An 18,995-nucleotide genomic window follows, 5' to 3' on the forward strand; every position below is an offset into this window, starting at 1 on the left:
TCATGGGAGAACATTCAGTTTAACAGTTAAAAGCTCAAATGTGTTACATACTGAATGGAACAGTCAAAGATTATAGACAAATACAAACATGACTCTAGTAGCATATACCTCAAGTTTTTGCAGGTCTTTTCTGTGCATGTATTCCTGAATGGATGTCTTTAATTATTTCCAATGAGGAAAAGGGAAAAATAATGTAGAAGAAAATTCTAGACTATTTTCAAACCTAAATTTAAAGCAAAATAGGAAAAGTGCTTCGGTATCTATTCTGCATTTTGCCACGCCAGTGTACACAAAACTGGCCAACCCTACCTAGAGTGACTGGCTTGTGACTGCTAAATACAGGAACCAGGAAAGCTGGTTAGAACCAAATATGAACCCCAAGTTCCCGGAACTCGGCTCAGTTCTAATTGGCATTGTTCTTCCCAGGGATGCTATTTAACATTTCCAATTCTGTCTCCAAGATAGGCACCTCTTCATTAAAAATTTTCGTGTAGCAGATTGCTTGGGTTTCATGAAACATAAGAGAGAGAAAAGACAATTTGTCTTAAAAGGAACTTACGCAAGGGAATGACAGACAAGGACTCAAATAAAACAGGGATGTCTGCGGAAGTCAGGAGAATGTGGGGGGGACAGACGTGAATGCAGGACCCGTGGGTCACCCCGTGTGATGTGGCTGCTGCTCCTGGCAGCAGCTTTTAGGGCATCTGACAGAAGAGCAGCCCAGATGGGCAGGCAGCTCTAGCTTCTGTTCCTGCGTGCCTCGATACTTTGCTCCCAGATAATTTAATAAGAAATGATCATAATCATGGCACTCGAGGCAGAATAGCTTTTTGTCTCAACACTTTGAAATCCACAAAGGTTTTGCTTGTTTAAAATGAACAAAACCGATGTTGCAGCTGTCTGAGCCCAGAGACCATGGGAAAACAGTTTTGTAACCAGTCGCACTGAGTTGATTGCTCTGAGGCTCCGTCTGGCAGCAGTCAGCGGTGCCTCCCTTCCGCCTCACTCCCAGGCAGGCCTGTGAGAGACTAACTCGCCTTGTGTGCTCCCTCAGCACTCCTTGTGTGGCTATCAGATCCGGATGGAATCTCGGGCCAGCGAGTCGACCCGGCTGCTCTATTGTACCACAGGGGTTTTGCTCAGAAAACTTCAAGAAGATGGTCTCCTAACCAATGTGTCTCACGTGATTGTAGATGAGGTGAGTATGTTCTGTAGTCATGTTCACAAATGTAAATTCTAAACATTTTTTTTATTAAAAAGGTGCTATTTGTAACTAATACTGGCCAACATTTTCCTTGTGCATATAAATGCCAGACACTACATATAATTATTTCATTTGCTCTAATAAATGTCATGTGTTGGTTTATTTAGTAAATATTGTACTACATGTGCTCCATGCTAGATGCTGTTGTGAGGACTTTATGTGTAAATCCGTTTAACCCTCCAGCTGCCCCATGTAGGTGTACTCTCCCTGAGTTACCATCCAGGAATCGGGCAGAGGTTAAACAGCTGTGCCAGGTCACACAGCGTGGGCAGGGCATAAACATTTCTTCTTGGACAGCTGATAGAGACCTATGAGGTTCCTACTGATCCAGCTTCCCTTTTTCTAGAAAGTGGACAGACTGTGTGTCTTGTGTTGGCAGTTAGTGGCAGAACTCCAGGAGTCACTGGCCTTAAGTGAAAATTAGAGATGCCCTAATCTCACCGCAGGCTGGCGGGCCATCTGCTCGGCTGGAGCCCCAGGCCGCAGCTGGGGTCACTCAGTGCTGACGTTCGCTGGCCCCGGTGTCAGCGGGTGGCTGTTCCAGTTCTGAACGTCTGTTGTACTTGCAACACACAGCGTCTCTCCCTCCCATGTACGGACTGTGTGTCAGTGCTGGTTAGCTTTTCACTTTGAGTGTCTGGTTGATGTAGCCTCTTACCAGGCCTTATATGCGATTAATTTTTATTCCCTTTTTACCAGGTTCATGAAAGAAGCGTCCAGTCAGACTTCTTACTGGTTATCCTGAAGGAGATTTTACAGAAGCGCTCTGACCTGCACTTGATCCTCATGAGCGCCACGGTCGACAGCGAGAAGTTCTCCACCTACTTCACACACTGCCCCATCCTCAGGATCTCGGGGCGCAGCTATCCCGTGGAGGTGAGTCCTCTGCAGCCTGCGTGTGTGAACAGCAGCCTCGTTCCCACCAGAGGGACCAGCGGACGGGTCCGAGGCTGAGACGTGTTCCCAGGCGCGGCGAGTCTAGAGAGGGCCTTGGGGGCCAGGGGGTCAGGTGGCTGCTGCCCTGACTCGGGAGGATCTGCTGAAAGACACGCCTGAGAAACAGACAGAACACACCTCATACCCCCGCTGTCACATGCAGAGCGAGGTGGCTGTGGGCACGAGGGAGCCCCTCCTCGCCCACCTCTCAGATTTAGGGGGCTGGAGGCTTCCTTGCTGCCTGGTCTTGCATCTGTGCTCACATGTGGAAAGTACACACCTCCTGGGGTTTGTTCTGGACTCCTGGGGGCAGACGCCCTGACACCAGCGAAGCTCTTCGTTCCCAAGTGACAGAGAAGAAAGTGTTTTCGTCACGTTCTAAGGGGGCACTCAGTAGTGTGGCACACACCCCCGTTCTCTTTAACATGCTGTTTACTGAAGTGTCTTGGCGTTCACCATTTACATGCTTTAACCTGCGCAGGTTTTTCATCTTGAAGATATAATAGAAGAAACAGGCTTTGTACTGGAGAAAGACTCAGAATATTGCCAGAAATTCCTGGAGGAGGAGGAAGAAATAACCATTAACGTTACAAGCAAAGCAGGGGAAATAAAAAAACACCAGGTAAAAAGAAAACTTTTTGTTTTTAATCCTCACCTGAGGATATATTTATTGATTTTAGAGAGAGGAGGAGGGAGAGAGAGAGAAACATTGATAGGTTGCCTCTCATATCTGCCCCGAACAGGGGACCGAACCCTCAACCTCAGTATATTCCCTGACCAGGACTGGAACTCACAACCTCGTGCTGTATGGGAGGATGCTCAACAAGGGAGCCACACTGGCCAGCAAAAGAAAACATTTTTATTTTATTTTTTTAATAAATCTTTATTGTTCAGATTATTACAAATGTGATCCTCTTCCCTCCCTCAATTGCTCCCCTTCACCAGGTTCCCACCCCACCCTCTGTCCTTTCCCCATCCCCCATTGTCCTCATCCATAGGTGCACAGTTTTTGTTCAGTCTCTTCCCGCACCCCCACTCCCCTTTTCCCTGAGAATCGTCAGTCCACTCCCCTTCCATACATCTGATTCTATTATATTCACCAGTTAATATTGTTCATCAGATTTTTTAATTCCCTTGGTTTTTAGATTCACTTGTTGATAGCTATGTATTTGTTGATCATAATTTTTATCTTTATCTTCTTCCTCTTCCTAAATAACCTCCTTCAGCAATTCATATAATTCTGGTTTGGTGGTGATGAACTCTTTTAGCTTTTTTTTATTTGTGAAGCTCTTTATCTGGCCTTCGATTCTGAGTGATAGCTTTGCTGGGTAGATTATTTTTGGCTGTAGGTCCTTGTTATTCATCACCTTGAATATTTCTTGCCATTCCCATCTGGCCTGCATGGTTTCTGTTGAGAAATCAGCTGACAATCGTATGGGTGCTCCTTTATAGGTCACTACCTGCTTTTCTCTTGCTGCTTTTAATATTCTCTCTTTGTCTTTTGCTCTTGGAATTTTAATTATGATATGTCTTGGTGTGGTCCTTCTTGGATTCCTTTTGTTTGGGGTTCTGCGGGCTTCCTGGACTTGTAAGTCTATTTCTTTCCCCAGGTGGGGGAAGTTTTCTGTCACTATTTCTTCTAGTACTCTTTCGGTATCTTGCTCTCTCTCTTCTGAAATCCCCATAATTCTGATGTTGGTTCGCTTGAAATTGTCCCAGAGGTTTCTTACACTATCTTCAACTTTCTGGATTCTCTTATCTTCTCCCTTCTGCAGAGGAGTGTCCTCTGGCTCTTTGTGTTCTAAATCTTTGTCTTGATTCTTGCGATCTTCCATTCTGTTTTTAGGACTTTGTATAATATTTTTTATTTCAGACAATATTTTCTTCATTTCTTGTTGATCCCTTATAGTTGCTCCCTTTTCATATCCTCATAGGTCTCATTTATTTTATCGGCCTTTTTTAGGATATTGTTGAATAACCTTATAACTGTAGTTTTGAACTCAATGTCCAATCTTTTCTTTTCCTCCATCTCCTTCCTTTGTGTCCTTCTTCTTGTCTGCATTTTAGTTGTTTCCCTGATTTGGTGGAATAGCTTTGTGTGCTAGATGTTCTGGTAGAGCCCAGTAGCACAGCCTTCCCAGTTACCTGTGGTGGACAGTCTTGGTGTAGCCCTTTGTGGGCTGTGTGTGCAGTCTTGTTGTTAAGCCTTGCTTATTGTTGGTATCACTAGGAAGCGTTGATCTCCAAGCCAATTGGCTGTGAGGATCAGCAGTGTCTCAGCTAGGAGGGTTTCCGTACTCTGCTTGAATAGGGCGGGGTCTCGGGGTGGCACAGACAATCTTTGGTTCCCTGTCAGTCTCCCCTTAGAAAAGTCCTGTTCGTGGAGAGTTTTGGAAGATTGGTTGCAGGCGCGCGCACCTCTTTGGTAAAGGCACAGACAAGCTTTGGATTCCTGCAAGTCCCTCCTTAGAGAAAGCCAGCCTCTGGGAGAGCTTCTGTGCTCAGCCACAGGTAGGGCGGAGTCTCGGGTTGGTGCAGACAAACTTTGTTTTCCCTTCGGCTCCTCCCCAAGTCCCGCAGTAATGGCCTCTGGCTTCACACACCTCCAAGAGATCTCTGCCCGCTGCCTGACAGTCTGGCCTCTCCCTGTCTGGGGCCGTTTATCAGAGCAATAGGGTGATTCTGTTTTCCTCTCGAACAAGAAAGCCAGCCGCGTTAGCTGTTTGCCCTCTCTGCGCCAGGAGTAAGCCAGTAGCGAACTCAGCCCAGCCTGCCCTCTCTGCGTGCAGGGAGTAAGCCAGCAGCAATCTCGGTCCGGCCCTTCCTCTCCGCACCGGGATTAAGCCAGCGCCTTTTCGCGCACACAGTTCTCCGTACCTTCACAGTTCCTGAGGTTCAGCGTGCCTTCTCTCTCCTTCCCAGATGGCAGAGCCTCCTCTCAGCTAGCCGTCTGGCGCTTCAGGGCAATTCCTCCCGTTTTTCAGTTCTAAATTCAAATTTGTTGTGGTAGGCTGCATTCGGGTGTCTACCCTATGCCGCCATCTTGGTTTCTCTCAAAAGAAAACATTTTGAATGACATCTGATAATGCTCCCCAGAACATAACCTGCCGTGAGAGCTTTAAATCATGCTGGCACGGAATTCCAGTATAATTTGGTAGAAGAGAAACAGATACAATTAAAAGCAAAGTTTAAAGGACATTTCTTCCGACTTTGTTTCATAGAGTTTAGTGTTTAGTTTATGTTATTTTGTCTTCTTCCATTGTTATGGGCCACATTGGAATACATGAAAAAATTAAGGACCCTAAAAGTCAGAGATAACTTTCATTATCTCACAGCGTGACCCCTTACTGAGGAGGAAGTATGTAATGACTTTCACTTATTCACCTGACCCCCCCCCCTCCCCCAGGTGGCTAGGAGGGGCAGACTGGTCCTGGCCAGCAGTTTCCTGGCAGCCCGTGTCCCCGTGTGAGCCCGGCTCTGTAGTGGAGCTGCCCAGGGCAAGCTCAGTTCTCCCTGGAGACTTAGTTTCAAACACATGGTTGGAAATGCCACAAAGCAAAGGCACCTTGCATGTGGCCAGGGGTGCTGTTCTCCGGGTTTTCATTGTGCCCGTGATGGTTCCTGTATTGCCGTCTGAAGAAAGCACAGTTACTGTATCTCTGTAAGCAGATGAACCAAGAACGCAAAATCTAACCTCTTCCCCTAAAGCTTCAGAGAAAATGAGAAACGAAAGACTCAGGAAATAAAGGTACTCAAAAGAGATGACTGAACTCAGCAGCCACCGTAAAATCTAGAAAGAAGGAGAGATGTACCCTGTAGTGGTGGCAATAAGAAAAAGGCGTATCTTTCTCCTTACACAATCCTTAATATTTGTGTCATTTTTCTGATTATGTTTCTGTCAGGAATACATCCCAGTGCAGACGGGAGCAGGTGCCGGCCTAAATCCCTTTTACCAGAAGTACAGCAGCCGCACACAGCATGCTCTGCTCTACATGAACCCTCACAAGATCAACCTGGACCTCATCTTGGAACTTCTTGTGTATTTAGGTACGTAAGGATTTCTCCTGTGACTCCATCTGTTCTGATAAAGCTTCTTCTGTTAATGGAGGTATTGTATTAATATCTTATGTGCTGTTCCTTATCTTCTTATTTTGAATATTGTCTCTTTCAAAAATCACAGACAGAAGTCCCCAGTTCAGGAATATGGAAGGAGCAGTGCTGATCTTCTTGCCGGGCCTCGCCCACATCCAGCAGCTGTACGACCTGCTGTCGGCGGACAGGAGGTTTTCCTCTGCACGGTAACTGCAGATCCTGACTCAGTTCCTGGTGGCTTTAAGATAGAAGTGTTTCATGCAGTGACGCTCCTGATCGAGCTGAAACTGTCCATGGGAAGCAAGTGTGTTGTCTAACATCACTATTACAGCATGTTCTCTACATTTAACGTGGTTAGCGGAGGGAGTCTGCTGAGCGCCCCTCCCCAGCGCCTAGGTGTGCAGAACCGTAGGCTACCTCCCTCCCAGCCAGGGCTGCTCTTCCTCGCCCACACACTTACTGCTGCCGAATGCTTTCCACAGCAACCTCAGGACATGCAAAAGTCCTGGAAACCCTGTGCTCCACATAATTCATTCCGTTCAGTGTTTTGTCTTTGATGATTACATGGGGTTTCATTGTGCATTATCCAAACTTCTGTGTAAGTCTAAAATGTTCCTAGTGAAAAATGTTGAAGTTGTTTCCAAAGCTCCTGCTAAGAAGTATGATTTCCCTTTCAGATATAAAGTGATAGCTCTGCACTCCATTCTCTCCACCCACGACCAGGCCGCGGCATTCACACTCCCGCCTCCGGGAGTCAGGAAGGTAAAGCCCAGTGCGCACACGGGCGTGCCCTCCCTCGGAGGGACCCAGGGAGGTGCTAGGGCGTCCGTCAGAGACAGTCACAACGTTAGGCACCTGACGGTGCATGGCAGCCTTCAGGCTCCGCAGCTCACCCCTCGCAGCTGTGGACCCAGTGAGAACTGGGGTATCGGAGCCCGTCATCGGGTGTTACTGAGGGGACGGGACTGTCCGGAGGCCCGTGGTGGAATAACGCCATGGGTGCTGCCTGGGAGGAGAAAAATCACTCCCCCCCCCCAGAAGGCATCCTGAAGGCTGCTGGTGTTGAGAGCTCTAGGGGTCCAGGGAGGGTTCTTGGTTGTTTTCTAGGCTGTTCCCTGGGGTTTGTTTGTAATACGTAGACCGTTAGGTTGGGGGGAATCTCGCGTTTTCGTTGTGTCTGTCCTCTGTGGGTCTGAGTGGAGAGAGTGCGGCAAAGGGAGTTTCCAGATGTTGCTCCTCGGGAGGGAAAGAACACCGGTGGGCTGTGGGACAGCGCTCCCTCCCGGAGGAGCCTCGCTGTGCAGGGCCTGGGCTCAGCACTGCACTGCTCCAGGTCTGTGGCCTTCGGCAGCCCACTGGGCCTCGCTTTCTCCTCCTCAAAGGCATGCAGCCGGCGACCCTGGCTCTCAGAGCCGTTAGAGAACCCTCGGTCCACCAGCCGCTCTGACCCAGTTTCCCATTGGGCGCCTGTCATTCCGAAGAGGACTGGCTAGAATTCAGGGAAGAGGACTTTTGTAGAATAAAAAGGCGTAGCTTTAATGAGCAAACTGAGGTGGTGGGACTGATTATAATTAGAGCAAATTAAAATTACACAGTAACAGATGGTGGATTTTTACAAAATTGAAATTCCCTTTTTAAATTCATTTCAGACTCTAAAGTAGTTTACATTATAGCACATTGCTGAAAATTGTTACTAAATATTTGGCTTTTTGTTTATTTTCAGATTGTTTTAGCAACAAATATTGCAGAGACAGGCATCACTATTCCAGATGTTGTATTTGTCATTGACTCTGGAAGGACAAAAGAAAATAAGTAAGTTTGACTTTCCCAACTCCAAACACTTTTCACCGGAAAAGAGTGTGCGGCTCTTGAATTCTTAGGAGAAGTCACAGAATCATAGAGGATAAATCCAGATGTCCCAATGCTGCCGAAGCAAACTGGAGGAAATTTTAGAATGTCTGAGAGCCAATGTCAAATTCATGTCTCAGGTTTTCCCAGCAGTACTCCAACCACCAGTATAGCCAGCAGTTTCCTCAGATGTAAATGGGGAAAGTGAAAATCTCATGGTTAAAGTGCCGAGGTCAGTGAGGGGTGCAAAAGCAGCCTGTACTGACTCTTCATCAGACTCTTCATAAGCGCTCAGCAGCCTGGGACCCCTGTGAACACGGGTTAGAACGGTAGCACTGCTCGGAGATAGGTGCGGCTGTCCAAACAGGGAGCCCGGGAGCCCGGGAGCCCTAGCCCGTGTGGCTCACTGGATAGGGGACTCAAGGGTCCCGGGTTGTGGGCTCGATCCCCAGTGGAGGGCGTGCAGGAGGCAGCCAATTAATGATTCCCTCTCATAGATGTTTTTCTCTCTCTCTTCCTCTCCTTTCCTCTCTCAGATCAATAAAAATATATCTATATTTTAAAAGCCCTTGATTTTAAAGCTGTAGAAGTGTTTTCGGGATTTAACTATATCTTGTGAAAAGTAAGGTGAATTACGTTCACAATAACACTTCAAATAATTCTTGTGCATAATTAATAGACATTCCACTGAAAGAGAAAGTATTCCATGGTCAGGTTAATTTGGGAAAGGGTAAATTAAGTAGGGTTTCTCTTGTGTTGAGTTTTAATTTGGTAGTATGTGACTGAGTATGTGATACTTGTTAAATTGTATAAATATGAAACATAATTTGGAAAATATTTGTCCACAATGATAATGGACACATTTTAGCCTATCTTCAACTTAATTTTAAGAGTCAAATACTTTGGCATTTTCAGATTTTTAGTTAAGTCAGTCATCCACATGCATCTCCTCACCCACACCATTTCTTTAGGTTCCACGAGAGCAGCCAGATGAGCTCTCTGGTGGAGACCTTTGTCAGCAAGGCGAGCGCTCTGCAGCGCCAGGGCAGAGCCGGGCGGGTGCGCGACGGGTTCTGCTTCCGGATGTACACGCGCGAGAGGTACGTGCGGCCCAGCCTCGGTGTGGAGACACGTGGTTGGGGCAGCCGCGTGGCCAGTGCCGGACGTGATTGCTGTGGTTTTACTTTCCAGGTTCGAAGGCTTCATGGAGTATTCCGTCCCTGAGATCCTCCGTGTGCCTCTGGAGGAACTCTGTCTTCATGTTATGGTAATCCCTCAGGGACGCAGATCCGGCTGTGCTCTTCACCTGAAGCTTTTAGGAAAGAAATGAGGACCTAAGCTTGTCTTCCTGTGTCGCTCCAGATGTTCTGCTTAAGTGAACGTCCCCTCTCACCTTTTCATAGAGGCCCCTGTGCTTGATTTAATTCTGCCACAGGCCCTCGCAGTGTGTGGATTCAGTACAGTCTCACCTGGGGCAGTGGGCTGTGTCCACAGATGGTTTTGGTTGTCAGCCTCGGGGGCATCGATGCTATTTAACCTGCAGTGACAACAGTGACCTGGCTCAGAACAGCAGGGCTCACACTGAGAAACCCTGACCTCCACCCAGGGCTTCCTGGTCTGAGAGGTCTGTAATACCCTCAGATCTTAGGCTTTTTACTATAAAAATCAGGAATGAAGAAACTAAAAATGTGCACTGGAAGGTCTCTTCCACATGCCCACCCATTAACTCGCACGCACCACGCACACACTGCCAGTTATTGAAGAGGAGGTATCCTTACTCAGACGTTTATTCTGTGCTCAGAGTTTCATGTGACTCACAGTTCTGACCTCTGTGGCTCATGTGAACTCTGTTGCTCCTTCTCAATCTGTAGAAATGCAACCTGGGTTCCCCTGAAGATTTCCTCTCCAAAGCCCTAGACCCGCCTCAGCTCCAGGTCATCAGCAACGCAATGAATTTGCTCCGAAGAATTGGGGCTTGTGAGCTGACGGAGCCTAAACTGACTCCTTTGGGCCAGCACCTGGCGGCTCTGCCCGTCAACGTCAAGATCGGCAAGATGCTCATCTTTGGAGCCATATTCGGCTGCCTGGACCCAGCGGTAAGATTACACCGCTGCTGCCCCTGCTGCTGCCCCTGCTGCTGCTTCACTTTCCATCTCAGTTTGGCAGAGAAATCGTGAAGTTTGGAAATAATTTTAAAAAATATATATTTTATTGATTTTTTACAGAGAAAGGGGGAGGGATAGAGAGAGAGAAACATCGATGAGAGAGAAACATCGATCAGCTGCCTCTTGCACATCCCCCACCAGGGATGTGCCCGCAACCAAAGTACATGCCCTTGACCAGAATCGAACCTGGGACCTTTCAGTCCGCAGGCTGACGTTCTGTCCACTGAGCCAAACCGGTTTTGGCAATAATTTTTAATTTTTAACTGAATTATGAATGTCTACTAACATTAAAATGCAGGTGGTCTGAATGATTAAATGATAATTTTTAAAATATGTTTTTATTGACTTTTAGAGAGTGAGAGGAATGGGGAGGGAGAAAGAGATAAAAACATTAATGAGAGAGTCATTGGCTACCTGCTGCACATTTTCTACTGGGGATGGAGCCCGCAGCCCAGGCATGTGCCCTGACCTGGAATCGAGCCGCTGGCCTCTTGGTACATGGGACAGTGCTCAACCGCCTAAGCCACACCGACCAGGCATAATGAGACTTTTTTAATATTTAACCTTATGTGCAAGAAATATATTGATCTATCTCCTTACATATTCTATAGGTGCTGCTTAATACAATACATGGGTTTTTCTATGAACCATCCCACTTGAAGTATTTATTTAATTGAATATGTAGTAGACCAGTGATTTTCAACCTTTTCCATCTCATGGCACATAGAAAGTAATTACTAAAATTCTGCGGCACACCCAAATATATTCTTTGCTGATCTGACAGAAAAATAGGTTTGATGTTGATTTATCCCCACCCGGTGGCCATTGTGTTTGCTGTTGTCATTTTTTCACTTGACAATCTGAGGGGAAAAGTCAGTGCCCTAAGAACGTATTAGACATGCTTAGGGCACACCAGGTGAGAAGCGCTGTGTCTGCCAGTTCTTAGGGAGCTCTGGCCCGTCAGACCCCCATACGTAGAGTCAGAAGCTGTCTCCCTCCCCTTCCTGGGCAGGGCTCTGTGCTTGCTCTGCCCGCATCACACTGTGGGTGCACGTGCAGCTTGTGTCTGAGCACCAGCGACACCAGCAGCTCTGGCCTCAGGCATCCCGAGATGGCCAGCTTTGTGCCTGAGCTGGACTCTGGGCTCCTGCGTCTCCAGGCAATTTCACCTCCAGTTCCTCCCGCTGTGGCCACTCCTGGACAGCACACAGGCTGCCCCCCCCCCTCCCTCTCTCTCTCTCTCTCTCTCTCTCTCTCTCTCTCTCTCTCTCTCTCTCTCTCTCTCTCTCTCTCGGATGGGAACCAACAGAATCATGCTGAGGGCCTATAGCCGACCTGAAGGGCTGCAACAAGGGGGTGGTGCTTTAGCCAGTTCTCCTAAAGTACAGGCGGGGCAAAAGTCGGTTTACAGTTGTGAGTACACAAAACAGAGTTTATTCTTGTGTTGTTATTGTATTGTTTCCCATACGGACCGCTGTCAGCCCACGTCTGCCCCCCTTGTACTTAAGGAGCACTGCAGGCAGAGGGCACCAGCAGGCTTAAGTCGAGAATTAGAGTGTGATTCTGGGATTGCTTTCCACTGGGACAGACTACATGTCACCTGACCATTCTGTTTCTTTTACCTCTGATTCCGGTGGCACTGCTCCTGTCTGTCTCACAGAGATTATGTACAAGGACAGTGACTTTTTTAATGCCACAAAATGAAACAAAGGCCACTGATATGGAAGTATGTGAGCGATTGTAGGAATGTAGAGCGTGAGAGCACTGAACAGGACACATGCACCTTCAGTGTGGCTGTGAGACTGCCCTTCACAGACCGCTGTCAGGCGCTCCCTGTGTGACCGCGGTCTGCTTTCTGGGTAGGCCACGCTAGCTGCAGTCATGACCGAGAAGTCTCCCTTCACCACGCCCATCGGCAGGAAAGACGAAGCGGACCTTGCCAAGTCAGCGTTGGCGACGGCCGATTCCGACCACCTGACCATCTACAACGCGTATCTAGGGTAAGAGCTATGCCAAGTGTTGTGAAGCCTGGGGCGAGTTTCTTCCTAAAAATTTGCCTGTGACTTTCATTAAACAAATTTAAAGCATCTCTTAAAATTTTATTTTATTGTTATGTCACCCAGGCATAATTATGCTATAGATTAATAGTTTTTTTTGTTTGTTTTGTTTCTGTTTAAATATATTTTTATTGATGTTTTTACAGAGAGGAAGAGAGAGGGATAGAGAGTTAGAAACATCAATGAGAAACATTGATCAGCCACCTCCTGCACACCCCCCACCGGGGATGTGCCCGCAACCAAGGTACATGCCCTTGACCGAAATTGAACCTGGGACCTTTCAGTCCGCAGGCCTACGCTCTATCCACTGAGCCAAACCAGTTTCGGCTTGATTCATAGTTTTATAATTCTTTCAAAAATTTAAGAACAATATACTTTATATTATTACATGTGTATTACCTTGTATTTGAAGTTAATTTACTGTTATGCATAAACAGAAACAATGTCTTTTGTTCAAAATTCTTTTTTTTTTTAATATATTTTTATTGATTTCAGAGAGGAAAGGAGAGGGAGAGAGAAATATCAATGATGAGAACTATTGATCGGCTGCCTCCTTCATGCCCCCCACTAGGGATCGAGCCCACAACCTGGGCATGTGCCCTGACCGGGAATTGAACCCAGTGATTTTCTGGTCCTATAGGTCAAGGCTCAACCACTGAGCCACCCGGCCGGGCAGTCAAAATTCTTGGTGGCTTCTACAAGCAAGACTCCTCCTCTTAAATGATTCTAGTTTAAAGACGCTTTGATTAGTTCCTCTGACAAAGAGAGTTTGAAGGGAAGCACGTGCCCTGTGGTCCTTTCGTTCTGTAGGTGGAAGAGAGCGTGGCAGGAAGGCGGCCCTCGCTCTGAAGTGGCTTATTGCCGGAGGTACTTCCTCAACAGAACGTCCCTGCTCACCCTGGAGGTGAGTCTCCCGCAGGTCTGGCTCAGGCTGTGGCTGAGGGACCCTGTGTTTTGGAAGAAGTGCCTAGGTCAGTGTGGGCACTCCCCTGAGCCATTCCTGGGTGCCCGGAGGCCCCGATTCGACAGGGAAACGAGGGTGAATGCTTGCTGCTCCCTTCCCCTGGCCGTTTCCATCACGAGGCGATGCCCAGCGTTTCCACGGTGTCAGGGAGTGCGTTTTCCATAAAAGGCATGAGCCTGGTAGCTTACCGGATTCATGTGCTCCTCCTCTGGGTACTTTTCAATCAGACCTCCCCTCTGGACAGTGAGGGCGCCCCTTCAGGTTTCCCGAGTCCTGGCCGCGCAGCCCCACAGCTTTGTGCTTCCTTGTTCTGGGAACGACGTGTGCGTTTATGCTCCGGCTAAGCAGCACTCACTTCCTCAGAGTTCCGGTTCCTTCAGGGAAATCTCACCCGTTCCTGCATGTCGGCAGTGCCCCGGCTGCAGCGTGGGGTGCTGTCCCTGGGAGGCATCTGGCAGCGTGTGCGGCCGCTGGTTGTGAGCAGGCGTGCCAGCCTGCTCTTGGGAAGGGCCTGGCGACTGTCCTGAGCAGCAGGGAGGCTCAGGCGGACTGTGAGGGAGGCAGAAAGGACGCATGTGCAGTGACAGTGAACAAACCGGTGATCCTGGCAGGGCTCCGCATGCTGACCTCCGCTCCTGGCGCTTGGGGAATGGTGTGTGGTGCAGCCCCGTAAAAGTATCCAGAAAGTTACCTGCGGGTGTGCCTCACCCGATCCCTGTCTGTGCTCCTACGGAAAAAGGTTAAAAACACTTTTTCCTGTTTGTGACCTCACTGCTGGGGCGACAGCGGGGACTCCCCCCGGGGAATAAGCCTGTCCTCCTCGCAGCAGAGAAAGGGGTCCCGGAACCCCCGCCCAGAGCCGGCTGGGGACTCCGGTGCGGAGCCTGCAGCACTCCCTAGTCCATGCCTCAGCCTCCTTACCTGAGCCTTTCTTCACCACAGGCCTGCTGGGACAGCAGCTGTCTGTAGGTCTTTCCTCCCTAGAAGCAAAGTCCCTTGGACCAAACAGGAACCTAAAGGAAATCCCAAATGTAATGTCACCGTTCAGACACGTGTATCTTGTTTGCTTTGAAAAGTGCTCATCTTCGTGGCACTGTCAGAGGCAGGAGGGGATGGTAGACCCGTGTTCGGTGACAGGAAGTTGCCGTCCATAAACTTGGTGGAGATTCTTAGGGAAGGAGGGAGGTTCCAGAGACGAAGGAGGAGGCCTGTGCAGCCGAGGCCTCTCCCTCCCCTTCTGTGTGGCCGTCCTGACAGGGACATTGGAGAGCCATCACGCGCGAAGGGGACAGTCCCAGGCAGACATGCGTGTGTTTCATGACTCGGGTCCCAGGATGGTGGTAACAGATGCCTCATCGATCCTTGACTCCAGGATCGTTTTTTCTTCCTACTTTACTTTGGGCTGCAGCAAGCCAATAAGCATCTGGCATCTTCCCAGCTTTAGCAGGAAGCAGGAATGAAAGTTCCAAGGTTATTTGGCAGTGTCGCTATTTTAACCAGGTCTGATCTCGTGTCTTTTCCTCCGAAACTGATCTAGGACGTGAAACAGGAGCTGATTAAGCTGGTGAAGGCAGCAGGGTTTTCGGCGTCCACTGCCTCTAACGGCTGGGATGGAAGCAAGGCCACCCAGACCCTGTCCTTCCCAGAAATCGCCCTCCTGAAGGCAGTGCTGGCCGCGGGGCTCTCGGACAGCGTGGGCAAGATCCTCTGCACCAAGTCCGTGGACGTCACTGAGAAGCTGGCCTGCGTGGTGGAGACAGCCCAGGGCAAGGCGCAGGTGCACCCGTCCTCTGTGAACCGGGACCTGCAGACCTACGGCTGGCTCCTATTCCAGGAGAAGGTGCGTGCTCCTTAAACCGCAGGGCGCTGTGCTGGAAGTCACTCGGCACAAGTTAGAGTGCCAGCAGGTGTGATACTGGGTTCTCACACCAAGCTGTTCGTTTCTTACTCACTAATGAAAGAAAACATCAAGGCTGTACGTGATCATCATCATCATCTTTTCTACCTGAGATAAAGACAAAAGCAGAACTTGTTCAAGTAGCAAGGATCCAGAATTTCAAGTGCTGGCTTAACTCCCAACATACCATCCACCTTACATGTAAAACGATGGCATTCGCTGAACATTGAAACTTAATCATAACTTGTATTTTTGCATTATTAATTGTTTGACAACATTAGCCTTATAAAATTGCTCGCTGATAGTTTCATTTAGTCAAGGCACACAGCTGGAGCAAAGGTAGGGTTACAGTTTCGATCGGGAAACAGTACAATGAGTAATAACACAAGAATAAGCCCTGTGGTTCTCCTCACAACTGTAGACCTTTGCCTGCCCTTATACCACAGGTAATGGTTACAATGTCTGTACGGGCTGAATGCACAGGTGGTGATGGCGGTGACTATACACTTGGCAGGTTATGCTCATGAGAATGTGCACATGAGTTTTATGAAACTTACACCTGAACACGTGTCCCACGTGGCAGAAAGAGCTCATGGGAAGCAGATGCAGATTCCTGGCTGAGCTGTGATGGCTGCCTTCCTCCCGGCAGGTCAGGTATGCCCGCGTGTACCTGAGGGAGACCACGCTGATCAGCCCCTTCCCGGTGCTGCTGTTCGGGGGGGACATCGAGGTGCAGCACCGCGAGCGGCTCCTGTCCGTGGACGGCTGGATCCACTTCCAGGTACGCCCCGCAGCGCACTGCTCACCCCGTCCTACTTCTGGGCCGTTGAGGTGCACTTCTTCTTAAGTTTGGCATTTGCATCTTTCCCCTATGATTTGACTTAGCTTATTTTATCCTGTCTGTATGGCTTTAAATCTGTGACGTTTGAAAATCCGGGTTTGTTGCTGTCAGACTGCGCGATCATCAGTGACGATGACAGTGCCGGGCTGTGCGCGTCACTGTTCCTTTACGTGGGAGCCAGGGAGCACCTCCTGCCTTTGCAGTCCCTTCCGAGGACCGAGGGCCGCACCGGAGCTCCGGGAGCAGCTCAGCCCGGAAGGGTGTGCCGTGTTCGCCGAGGCTGAGGCGGTGGGATGTCCTGCCGAGGGGCCCTGCTGACCGCGGTGCAGCGGTGGGCTCACCGACATCACTGAATAGTGCCCTCAACAGGGAGTGAACCTTGATGGTTTGCAAACTGTGCCTCACTCAGTAAAGCTGTCTTTTTAAAAATTCCCGTCAAGTTTATGGATACTTCACAAGGAAACAGAAGTCTGCATAGTTTAGCCACAGGAAGTGGTTTGCCTATGTTTTCCCATGATGCTCTATGTTAAAATCAGGATGTGCTGAGCAGAGCAGAAGGTATACGCAATTATCTTGATTTATGTAAACACATTCACATTCCCGGGATTAATTCTGTCCAATTTATCGCTTCCTCTCAACAGGCCCCTGTGAAGATAGCCGTCATTTTCAAGCAGCTGAGAGTTCTCATTGATTCGGTCCTAAGAAAAAAGCTGGAAAACCCTAAGCTGTGCCTTGAAAGTAAGTGTTTGATTTAACGTAGGCAGAAAACAGTGTACTTTTAAGCAAGGACGCGCACGGGGTGGCACACTGAAGTCTTACATTCCAGGTGATTAAAACTTGTTTGATAAAATTTATTTAATGCTGAATTCCATCTGACTCATAAGCAGTTGTTCAAACCTACTTATTCTCTGTGTTAACGATTCCCCTTGTATCAAGTGAGCTGTTTTTTATGCCTCTGACCCTCCAGAACCTCTCCCCAGGAACCTCACTGGCAGGCCCTGGGCCCCCTTACAGAATTCCCGCTGCAGCCGTCGGCCCCAGCGCCTTGTATTGAAGCCCCCAGTATAATAGAGTTTCATCCGATCACTTAGCTGTCTGGAGAGTGGTTGGAGTCTTCGAAAGTCACATCAGAGCAGCTGCTAGGAGAGCAGCTGGTAACAAAGCCTCCTGAGCAAATAAGGGGGCCGCCATTGTCTGTCTCCTTCGCTGGAATGTGGATCCTCATGTGGCGAGTCTGTCACGTCCCATTGACACCTCTGTGGGGCTCCCTGTGAACGTGTGTGTGTCCCGGGACAAACCTGGAGACACGGCCGCCCTCCGGCTCCTCCTCAGGGAGCTTCCTCGCTGAGCTGGCGGCCTAGTCTTGGGGATCTGTCCATCCATAGTTCCGCAGGAAGGACTGACAGCGCTTCGCCTCCTCTCCTCCGGCTCAGCCTCCTCTGCCAGGCAGAAGCACAGCAATCAGCAAAGCAGGGCTGTGGGCGACAGAGGACATGGGTGTCTAGGTTACAGTGAATCTTGCTGGTGTTGGTTTTTATTTTAATGTAAAGGCATTTTTAACAGGGACACCTGTGGGTTACCTGTGACTACATTGGAAAACTCACCAGTGAATTTGCTCTTGGTTTTTTTTCTCCCACTCAGATGACAAGATCCTACAGATCATTACGGAATTGATAAAAACAGAGAATAATTGAAACTCAAGTTCATGGTGAACTGCTTTACACATCAGGTGAAGACCCAGTCGTGAAGAGATGTGGACACGGATGGTCCAGTGAGGTGTTCAGGACGCAGACCTCGGTGCTCGCCAGGTCAGAGGCGGCGGGAGAAGCACAGCCTTTACACGCGTAACTCTCTAGTTCCGTTTTCATGACAGTTCTTCCCAGTGTATGTGCCATGACATTTACAATAAACCCTTTGGTGCCAGCCTGTCTCCACACCACATGTGCCTTTCGGGCAGGGCGTGTCTGCAGTGTGCGCCCCAGTGATGACCATGCCTGGTCCCCACACATCCTCCCTCCGTCACTGCCACCTGGAGCGTTTAGACTCTGACCCCCAGAGAAAACGAGCTCCACGCCAGCTGGCAGTAAATCCCGTAAGGAACACCGGGAGGAGTGGGTGTTTAAGATTCGACACTCAAAATAAAGCTGAAGAAAGGCACTGTTCATGCACACCAGCGGGCCCAGAGCCCAGCACCAGACTCGGAAGTAGTGATGCTGCTGGGGCAGATGGTGCTGCTGGGACTGCCTCTTGCACACCCCCTACTGGTCATCCGATGACTAGGGGTCAGGAGTCGCACTGGAGACCTCTTTGTGTACAGATGACACCCAACCACTGAGCCACACGGCCAGGCCCAGGGGCTTTCACACATCTGCCCAAGCTGGCCTCCGCTGGGGACACTGCTGCTGCTCTTACCAAACAGGCCTTCCTCCTCACCACGCTCCCCGTTCTGAAGCACATCACCCCTTTAAAGCCGAAGACGGCACGCACAGGACTCCATCAGCGTGGGCCCTCTGGACCTCCTGCTTCCTGTCTTCCCCGCAGACCACGTGCTGCTCGGGACTCGCTGACGTGCAGGGGCACAGTGTGGCCCACAGGCAGTCGGTAAGGCCTGCTGGATGAACACGGGTGGGAGAGGAGGAAGCTGCTGGAGGAAGGTCACGACAGACAGACCACTGGGCTAGTGAGCAGCTCGGCCTCTGGGAGCAGTTTGAACAAAGGGTGCTGAGGAGGGACACTCAGGTCCCACAGCCATCACACACTCAGCGATTCGCTGGAGGATGAGAGAGGATCTGCCACAGGACCACGAGGCAGAAGCTGGAGCGGGGAGCTGAGGAACCTCCAGAGGCTCCTGCACACGCAGTGTCTGCCCGGGAAGCCACCTCAGGCTCAAAGACAAAGCCGTAGCTCTGGGAATTCGACTCCCAGAGGAAA

At 49.4% G+C, this 18,995-nt stretch overlaps 1 protein-coding gene across 4 annotated transcripts in view; it reads left to right on the forward strand.

The window, feature by feature from the left end:
• Positions 1-17,987, forward strand: part of DHX29 (DExH-box helicase 29) — a 33,969-nt gene extending 15,982 nt beyond the window's left edge. For all 4 annotated transcript variants that reach the window (XM_036409170.2, XM_036409171.1, XM_036409172.2 and 1 more), the window contains 16 exons: positions 1,055-1,198; positions 1,964-2,140; positions 2,682-2,822; positions 6,103-6,247; positions 6,381-6,498; positions 6,970-7,054; positions 8,016-8,104; positions 9,112-9,240; positions 9,332-9,407; positions 10,012-10,236; positions 12,169-12,305; positions 13,173-13,266; positions 14,864-15,166; positions 15,873-16,004; positions 16,706-16,802; positions 17,706-17,987. In XM_036409170.2, the coding sequence (XP_036265063.1) occupies positions 1,055-1,198; positions 1,964-2,140; positions 2,682-2,822; positions 6,103-6,247; positions 6,381-6,498; positions 6,970-7,054; positions 8,016-8,104; positions 9,112-9,240; positions 9,332-9,407; positions 10,012-10,236; positions 12,169-12,305; positions 13,173-13,266; positions 14,864-15,166; positions 15,873-16,004; positions 16,706-16,802; positions 17,706-17,758 (2,145 nt within the window). In that variant the 3' untranslated portion in view covers positions 17,759-17,987. The remainder of the gene's footprint in view (positions 1-1,054; positions 1,199-1,963; positions 2,141-2,681; positions 2,823-6,102; positions 6,248-6,380; positions 6,499-6,969; positions 7,055-8,015; positions 8,105-9,111; positions 9,241-9,331; positions 9,408-10,011; positions 10,237-12,168; positions 12,306-13,172; positions 13,267-14,863; positions 15,167-15,872; positions 16,005-16,705; positions 16,803-17,705) is intronic.
• Positions 17,988-18,995: the final 1,008 nt, after the last annotated feature.

This window comes from Pipistrellus kuhlii, unplaced genomic scaffold, assembly GCF_014108245.1.
Source record: "Pipistrellus kuhlii isolate mPipKuh1 unplaced genomic scaffold, mPipKuh1.p scaffold_m20_p_4, whole genome shotgun sequence".
NCBI lineage: Eukaryota > Metazoa > Chordata > Mammalia > Chiroptera > Vespertilionidae > Pipistrellus > Pipistrellus kuhlii.